Raw genomic sequence first — 9520 nt, 5'->3', positions numbered from 1 at the left:
ACCCTGTTGAATCAACAGTCTAATAGTAAGTTAATAGTTACATACATCCCATTGATTCAGTAGTCTTGCTGGGACAACCAGTAGGATTCTCTCATAGAATCACTCAGCTATGTTAGCTGGAGGATTGTGGGAGTTGAAATCCCAAGTGTAAGGGGCAAAGCAGACAGCCTCTTTGCGCCAGGTTGGGGGCAGCATCAGAGTGCAGCATTTAAACTCTGCACACTCTGATGCCACCCCCAAGCAGGCATCACATCACCTGACCAACCACATGGCATTCAGCTTTGCAACACTGGTGTGGAGCTTATATGCCACACGCACATGCTGCACAAAAAGGCATTTTCCAGCACAAAAAGGCATTTTGCTGCTTCTTTTTGCACCAGAAAAAAGGTGGAGTGGTGCCACAGCATGTGGCTGCCACAGTGCTCACACAGCTTTTTCAGGGGTTGTCTGTTTCACCCCTAAGACTCATTTTTTTCAAATATACATGAGCCCAAAGCTAGGATGCCCCAGGTTGTCTGATTTTTTTTTTACCCATGAATCAAACAGGAAGGAAGAGGAGATCATTTTGACTGTCTTCTGTTTTCTATTATTTTAATGAGTATGCTTTTCTCCTGTTGGCTTCTTATATGACAAAATATGAGAGTCATGAAAGATAATGCTACTTCTTTGTCCAGCATTGGGATCTCTTTTCTCTCCCTTTAAAATGGAAATTTTGGATGATCAGAACTTCAAGAACATTGAAGTGTATTTGGGTAGGGGTGGGTGGGTGGAACTAATGCTTTCCATAGTTCCCAGATTCAATCCCTGCAAACTAGAGGTACAGATGGAATTGTGTCTGTGTCTATGTTTAATCTTCCATAGAGAGAAATTGCCAGTCTCCCGGCTAGACAGTTTGGAAATATTATTTTTAAACTACAGCTCTTAGAAACCTGCAGGCATCTTGGAGGATTCTGAGAGCTGTAGTTCAAAATAACATTTCCAAACTTTGAAATGGACTAACTGCCTGCCTTACTGTAAGAAAATTATCTCTGTTCCAGTGTTGTCTTTCCTGCTCCCTTGTTGAATGTTCTAGTGTCCAAATGGCTGTGTCATTTCCTTTCTGATGCAATTATTTTAATCATAAAGAAAAGTGATGTGACAGTGCTGCTGCGTCTAGTACAACTTCTGGCCCTCTTTGACATGAAGAGAGAAAAGGAGTCAACATGCTAGTGGCACAGTGCAGCAAGATGCTAAAGCAACAAGGGAGAAATCCTCTTTCACTGAAAAGTTGGTAGGTAGCAAGGACACAAATTGGACTTCGACTCTCATGCTGTTGAAATACACAACATACAACCATTTTCACAGTGAAATTGTTTCTTTTAGGTTTTGATGCAATTTTTAAAAACTCACTTTTTGCTCCTCAGTTTTTGGAAAAATCAACTTTTTTACAGGTGTGTCCTATGAACCCAGAATGGCATGAGGGAGAGGGTAATTGGGGGTTTGGACAGATTGATGGGGGCAACTTTCCTTGGGCAAGCATATTGTCACCATTTTTTAAACAATCAGTGTGTGAGATTCTCTCCTTGCTTGTGTATGTGTTCATTACTTCTTTTGCCTAACACCCCCTTCCTGGCTGAGTCCCATTCATGAAGTGGCTCTGAAGCCAAAGACTTCGGCCAAAATGAAGCACCCAGCTATGAGATCAACAATGAGGGGGTAACCTGATCTACAGCCTCACCATTGACCTCGTGGCTGGGATCAGCCGGGGAGGTGGGGTCAGCCCTGAGGAGAAAGAGGGGGAAAAAAACTATTGCTCAGCCAGGAAGGCAGCAACAGCAGCCACAGGGAGAAAGAGAAGGAAATTTAATGCCTTCTCCTTGGGGCTACTGCTCCTTGGGGCTACTTTGCATTGGCCTTTTTAACTGCTGCATCACAGTTGACTAATGTTCAGTTTATGGTCTATTAGTATTCCCAGATCCCTTTCACATGTAGTCTCCTTAAGCCAGGTGTCCCCCATCCTATATCTATGCATTTCATTTTTCTTCCCTAAGAGCAGTGCCTTACATTTCTCCATGTTGAAATTCATTTTGTTAGATTTGGTCCTGCTTTCTAATCTATTAAGGTCACTTAGAATTTTGATCCTGTCTTCTGAGGCATTAGCTACTCCTCCTAATTTGGTGTCATCTGCAAATTTGATAAGCATGCCCCTTATTTTTTCATCCAAGTCATTGATAAAGATTGATAAAAATTTGTTCAGCTTCCCACATACAGTCACACCTCCATATCCACAGATTTTTTTTATCCACAGATTCAAGCATCCACAGTTTGAAAATAATTTAAAAACATATAAATTCCAAAAAACAAACATTGATTTTGCCATTTTATATAAGGGACATTATTGTACTATGCCATTGTATTTAATGGGTCTTGAGCACCCATGGATTTTGCTATCCACAGAGGGTCCTGGAACCAAACTCCAGTGGATACCAAGGTCCTACTGTATATATAATCTAGTTTTCCATATTAACAGCACTCAGCATCTTGGTGCATAAACCTGTGCATGTTAGGAGACATTTAACATTCCCTCACTTACTCATGGAACATGATGGAGAGAATGAGCTTGGGTGGGAGAGCCATCTGATGAGGGTGCAAGGTGGGTTGTGACATTGACAGAAAGATAAGATAGGCTATTGATTGATAGGTTTGTGCTTGCTGGAAATGGGGAAGGGGAACACAGCCACTTTGTACTGATTTGAATTAGGGCAGGGGAAATGTGTGGCAATCAACACAGTTTGAATTTGGTTTATTACAAGTAGGCGTGGCATTAAGGGGGTGAAACAAGGGCAGAATACTGTGAATTGGACCTGGATTATTTTTACAGGTATGGATTTGGCCACAGCCTTAACAAAAGTCTAACTAAATCCAGAATTTTAAAATTATTTTGTTCTGAATGAGAACTTAAGAATCTCTTAAGCTTCTAGTCACTTACCACTGTGACATTCTGGAAATTGGAATCTGAAAATATAATATTTCAAGTTCTGACTAAAACTGGAGGAAGTTAACTATTTTCAATAATTTATTGTATCTCGCTGATGCAAAGGGGTAAAGACTCAAACAAAAAACTCAAAGATTTGCTTTTTATTTATTGAGAAATCAGTAAGTGAAATGCAGGCATCATTTGAAAGTTCTAGATCTTGATTAATAGGATTATTGTAATTCTTTAAAGAAGGGCAAAGAGCATTCTATATTTCTGCAGGCTGAAGATTGGTGAGAAGGAATCACATCCAACAACCACTTAAATGCACATCACAGAGTCTTCAAAAATTCAGGGCAGATGAATTTGTGGTGCCTCAGAACACTTTGCCAGGATATTTTTCTAGAACAAAGAATGCCAATAAATATTTATGAGTTTTATTGTGCCAGTAAATGGGAAAGGCTGCATAAAATCCCAGCTGTGATAGATCTGTCATATTTCACAATGAATGTATTGTTGTGTAAATTGTGCACATGTATTTATAGTAAGCTGTTCTGAAGAATAAGATGTGCTTCTTCCATTTTGGTATGGAGAATGCTTGCACCTACACTGCCCCACCTCAGCCTCATGGAGGGGCAGCCCATGGAGGTGAATGGTGACTTCCTCATTCAAAGGGTGGGTGAAAAATATATCTTTGGTTCTTTTGTACATAGGAGCTTTCTAAAATTTACACATCCCTTTGCAAACATGATGGAATGAATGTAAGTTTTGAAATATTTTAACATGAGAGGACATAAAACCACATTCCGTTGTCTCCATTCAGGCTGAGGACTTTGAGTGGTTTTGTTACAAAACATTGTCTCTTTGAGACTTTCTTGGATACCTGCTTTACTAACCTTTGGGTACCAGCTACAATTTTATTCTACTGAACTTTCATCTGATGAATATTATTTTCATTGCTTTTTCTGTTTTCATGGTTGCCTTTTCTGCGATCCTATTATTTTTCCATCCTTTAAAAAAACAACACTCTATTGTTTCATTATTTTAAGTTTACCCTCATTGTTGCATTTTAACACTGCATTAACCACTTTGGAACTGTTGGCTAAAGGAAGAATTAAATAAATAATGTAGTTATTACATTTATGCCTTCCACCAGCTTACACTGGAAATATGAAGGGCTAAACAGATCTAAACAAAGGCCCCCAAGACTGGCAGATTAATGTGTGTCTGGCTTTGTTGGTTTCAAAGAGCAGTGGGGGTCTTTATACTGCCATTGAGCTAATACAAGAGCCTGGCACATTTTCCTTACTGAAGAGTAACATGAGAGCAGAAATCCTATTGATTAATCCCAATTAGTGAATGATGAGTCAACATGTAGGTAAATCCCACTGATTCAGTGGTTATCATATGTATTGTTACCCATGCTGCGATATAAATTTTGGAATCAATGATAACCCTTAATGACCCCTGGATGAACTCTAGCAGCCTGTCCTCCATTACTGGCAAAGCGAGAGGACATGTACACCTCCCCTAATGGAACACCCATATTAACATCTCAGAGGGTCCAGGGAAGTCGCATGAAGGGATTATCTCAAGGCTGGGAAGAGTGAAAGGATTGCCTTCCCTGAAGCTATCAACCTCCTCCTCGAACCTATTGTTCAAGTGGCATAAGCCCTTTATACTATCTAAAGCAGACATCCAGATGAAAAGAAAATCTTTAGAACACCTTTGTTTCGGCCAAGCCAGCCTCTTTGCCTAAGGCCAGATTCGGCCTATAAAAAGTCTCCACTTTGGCTGCTCAGCGCGCCATTTTCAAGGTCTACTTGCTCCACGTCAGTCAGACCTCTGTTTTGGTAGCCGGCATTTCTGCTCACTCCCAGGTTGCGGAGCAGACTTGTCTCACTGTCCAGCACCCCATTCGCTTCCCGGAGGGAATCTACATTCTGGTAAGCATCTCCATTAGTAACGCCTGAAATCTGTTCCTATTTTCCAACCCTAATTTTCCTGAGTCCTGAGTGTGTGTGTGAGTGTATGCGCAACGCATGTGTTTTTCCCCTGTTTTAATAAATTAGACATCTAGTTATTAATATCCGTCTCAGCTTTATTAATTGGGATCCCCTGGTCTACTCCGTATACATATCGGGAGGGCGATTTCGGTGGGCTCTTGTAGCCAGCCCCTCTTGCAATATTTGAGCTAATAACAACATAATAAAATTCCCCTACGGACCCTTGGCTACAGTATCTTTGGTCCTCCAAGTGTTTTGGACTTCAGCTCCCCAAATTCCTGACTATTAGCCAAGCCCACTAGAGCTTCTGGGAGTTGAAGTCCAAAACAACTGGGTGACCAAAGTTTGGGAACCATTGTTCTATACTTTTGTTCACCCCCTTGTGAGAGTTTTAAGTTCTGAAAGATGTTTTAGAAATTTTCTAATTAATGAATCAAATCCAAAACAGAGTCCTGTGTCTTACTCTATGGAAGAGACGTTAGAAAGGAAACATGAAAGTAGTATTCAATAGAGTCATTATAGAGAGGAAAGACAGACTTGCTCCTCTGTTGCTCAGGACTTCAATGAATACTTGGAAACTACAGCTCTGGGAAAGAGATTTTGGCTAATCAATAGGAAAAGCTTCCTAATAGTAAGTGCTATTTGACCAAGAAACTGAAGCTGCCTGAGGAGTACATTATCTCCTTTGTTAGAGATGTTTGAACAGAAGATGGATGCCCATCTGCTAGGAATGCCATATTGCTAGATTTCTGCACTGTGCAAAAGGTTGGCTGACTTCCCAAAACTCTTCCCATTTTAAGATTCTACAACTGCAAATCCTCAGACATTGAATGGGCAAATGTTGGCCCAACATATGATATGTGGGGGGTGGGTCAGTATGAAAAGAATTACCAGCAATTCGCCTTTTGCCAGTAGATAATGCTGTGGAACTTCAAGGGTGCATTGCTTCAGCCGTGAAGCAGCTTCAGTCATATCGGCAGTGGATGCAAAAGGTTCAATTGCCTTAATATATTCGTCATGTGAGGCAAAAAGATACTTGTTCATGATGTCAGTCAGAAGAGGACAAACTTCAGCAGCAGTAGCTAGAATGCAAGGGTTCAACATAAGAGGTTATTGTTGTGTGTTTTCAAGTCATTTTCAACTTATGGCGACCCTAAGGTGAAGCTGGGGTTAACTTGACAAGATTTGTTCAGGGAGGATTTGCCATTGCCTACCTCTGAGGCAGAAAGTATGCAACTAGTCATTTTCCAGGGTCTAACAGGGATTTGAACCTTCTAAGCACTCTCCAGCACTCAGACCACTAGATCACACTAGCTTGTGTGTGTGATACCATAAGGAGGCTCTTTATAGATTGAACACCATGCAGTGAAGACAGACTGTCCTTAGGATGTTGCAAACCATCATTCTTTCACCAGATTCCAAAACCCTCAAGGGCTACATACAACCCTACAGACCCCCTGTTGCTTGTAGTTCCCAACATCACCACCAGATGTTTGATGGGAATCTTTGGACTAACAGCTCTTAAAGAGAAATTGCCCTGCATTCTCCTTTGCTGAACATTTGGTGTCCAACCAGATACATCATTTCTTTTCTGTTGCAGTTATTTTCATTAGAAAGAAAAATAATGTGACCTGCCCTGGTCTGAATGTTTAAAGAAATTATTCACAGTGCTGAACCCTACTCCAAATTGGATTCAGCACATTGGTTATCTCTTTTAAAGTTCAGACTAAAAACTCAGAATGAATCCATCTCCCCATTAAACATGGAAGCTGCCAGCTGCCACTGCATACATAAATCCCACTAAATTCAAAAAGTATTATTCCCAGATCAATAATGCTTGATAAAATGGAAGGGAGTGAGAAAGGGGAAGACCACATTATTGGGGGATGGATTTAATCAAGGAAGCTACAGCCCTGAGGTTGCAAGACCTGAGCAGGGCTATTGGAGACAGGGGTCTGTTACAGACTGCCAAAATAAAGCTGCTTCGGGTCTCTTTGGAGGTATGCTATTTAAATGATGCATGGGTCCTAAGAGTCCGGAGGTCGTGCCAAAGCCACGCTCCATTCCTAAGCACTGGAGTGCAGCTTTGGTGCAGCTTCCGGATTCTTAGGATGCATGCATCATTTAAACAGCATACCTCCAAAGAGACCCGAAGCAGCTTTATTTTGGCAGTCTGTAACAGGCCAGGGTGACTTACAGACCTCTCATTCAAATGGTTCCCTAAAACTGAAGTCAATTTGACAGCAATTAACAACAACAAAGTTTGCACTGGATTGTAGCCATCCATTTTATTTCAAACATTTGTGTGTTTTGAGGCTCCTGAGGTTTTCTCCTCTAATTTGTTTTTGTTGTGAGTGCCCTGTTTAAATCCAGAGGAAGTATCCTGGGTTTTTTCCAAACTTAACCAAAATTATAAAGGCACAGGAAAGAAGGGGATTTGTTTCCCATTTCTTTTTGTCTTTGCAGCAACTAAGGACCACAGAGAGTAGATTTTTTAAAAAAACCTTGTTGATATATATGTATAATTACAAGAGAAGTTAGATGTATATGTAAGGGAAAGATTTCTAATTTATAATATGTACATAAAGATTAATTTGATAACTTTATAGATAATATAATTTTATTCTCATTTTTCACTTCCTCCCTGGGGGGATATTTAGAACAAATGCCTGCATCCCAAATGGCAATCTTTCTCCTACTTGCCATCATGACCATGAACTGGATTAGTGAATATTTAGGTCCTCTTTCATCCTTCATCGGCTTGAAAATCACCTTTTTTAAAAATCTAGTATTTCATCTAAAACTGGCTGGAATCTAATTGTAGTAGAGATTTGGAGAAAGTCTGTTTTGCATACTACAAACGTTTGCCCAGAAAACAGTATTGAAGGTAACTCACATACTTACATTACTCAAGCAAAATAGATCTTGGGCTATATATGTTAATCACAGAGAAGGCTTCCATTTCCTGTTCAAAATTTTTCCACAGTTTATTCATTTCACATAAAATTGATCTTCTTCCCTGCAGCCTTACTTTGGGTTCATTGTTTGATCTGTGGAATTAGACGTACCCTGGAACTTGGATAGTAGCTTCTCATTCCTCTTGCACACTAAAGTCAGTAGGATTGGGCTTAATAACTAACAAACATGGCATGAAATATTTGGAGACATAGCTGGCTTTCTGTTCAGTATTTACAATGTTGTCAGCTAAACCTACAACCTTGTAAGTGCTGCTGTTCACATTTATGATCATGGTACCATTGCCATGATTGCAAATGCCCTTCAAAATCCATCTTAAAAGCCAGCCAGCTATAGCAAGGAAAGGAATTCTGCAGAACTGTTAAGTGGGATGCTGAAGGATGATGTGTCCAGCCCCCAATTGCTAGTGAGGCCAATGTAACAAGTAGTTTTGACAGCTGTGCACTTCTCCTTCTTGTACCATAGCTTGATGGTGCCAGAGAGGCATGGCTGCACCATCCATCAATACCCAGCTTGTCAGTGCCATAGCACTTCTTCACTTGGTGTGGCTGCTTGGCTTTTAAGGTAGGGGTTTTTTGGGGGGCGGGGTCAGATAGGGACATGGATCATAGCTACTTCATTGTAGTTTCATCTCCCATTCAAAATCTTGGCTAATGGCAAGTACCAATTACCATGATGTGAAATGTATGTATGTAAGTGTAAATCTATTTCCCCACCAGCAATGATCTAGTAATATTTCCATGTGTAACGTAGCAAGCAACTCACCTGAATAACAGCCCACCATCAGGGTGACTAGCAGAAAGAAAACTGTCAGCTTCATGGTGGAGATGGTGGTCTATTGCGTATCAGATAGCAACAGGCAATGGATGTGCTTTTCATGAGCTATGGTTTGTTATATATAGAAGGATGCTTGTGGTGTTCAACCCAACCACGTCTGAGCCATGTTGCATAATTATTGTGAAACACAATCAATATTTCTGTTAAGTTTACCTATGAAGTGGATTCCAAGAGGGGTAAGAAAACAACTATGACTTATCTCTTTGTTCTTGTTTCCTTGAGAACAGAGTGGCTAAAAGAATTTAGACTAAATAGTTCCTTCTGGGCACATACTTTGGATTCAAAACAAACAGTATGTACTCTCAGTTGTACTGACCCATAAAATTATAGAAGGACTTAATTTAAAAAACAACAACACAAACATTCATCTCTCAGAGTACTCATTTGGTGGTTCTCAAGCTCCTTTGTAACAGCCAGTGCTAAACGGCAACATGTATATTCCATAGTCTTACTGCTATTTTTTCCCTATTTCATCACCACCATCATTACACTGCATTATACATTTGATGGGGCAGCTTAGCTGCTTCCAACTAAGAGTGGGTTGTGTATACCACATAAGACTAAACTGGCTTCCTGTTGTTGTAGTGTGCCTTCAAGTCATTTCTGACTTATGGCGACCCTAAGGTGACCCTATATCATGGAGTTTTCTTGGCAAATTTCTTCAGAGGGGGTTTGCCATTACCATTCTCTGAGGCTGAAAGAGTGTGAGCTTACATGACTGAGACAGGATTTGAATCCTGTTCTCCAG

At 40.4% G+C, this 9520-nt stretch overlaps 1 protein-coding gene across 1 annotated transcript; it reads right to left on the bottom strand.

Annotated features, from left to right (window-relative positions):
• Positions 1 to 3125: 3125 nt before the first annotated feature.
• LOC149314277 (secretoglobin family 1D member 2-like) lies at positions 3126 to 8796 on the bottom strand. Its single transcript, XM_089523422.1, has 3 exons — positions 8701 to 8796; positions 5851 to 6041; positions 3126 to 3355 (listed from the first exon to the last, which is right to left on the bottom strand). Exons 1-3 carry the CDS (start codon positions 8753 to 8755, stop codon positions 3305 to 3307), a joined length of 297 nt encoding a protein of 98 aa, XP_089379548.1. The 5' UTR covers positions 8756 to 8796; the 3' UTR covers positions 3126 to 3304.
• Between the last annotated feature and the right edge of the window lie 724 nt (positions 8797 to 9520).

This window comes from Sceloporus occidentalis, unplaced genomic scaffold (genome assembly GCF_023333645.1).
Source record: "Sceloporus occidentalis isolate IW3139 unplaced genomic scaffold, rSceOcc1.0.p SCAF_4, whole genome shotgun sequence".
Lineage (NCBI taxonomy): Eukaryota > Metazoa > Chordata > Lepidosauria > Squamata > Phrynosomatidae > Sceloporus > Sceloporus occidentalis.
This window is presented reverse-complemented; position numbering and strand designations above follow the sequence as displayed.

What these genes read in the sequence shown, in the direction of transcription:
- LOC149314277 (XM_089523422.1), bottom strand. Translation starts at nt 8,755, where the DNA reads ATGAAGCTGACAGTTTTCTTTCTGCTAGTCACCCTGATGGTGGGCTGT. An exon ending in GATGGTGGGCTGTTATTCAG is followed by an intron (nt 6,042 to 8,700) that starts GTGAGTTGCTTG and finishes CTTGCATTCTAG; the next exon opens with CTACTGCTGCTGAAGTTTGT. An exon ending in TGGCAAAAGGCGAATTGCTG is followed by an intron (nt 3,356 to 5,850) that starts GTAATTCTTTTC and finishes TCTTTGTTCTAG; the next exon opens with AAAAATATCCTGGCAAAGTG.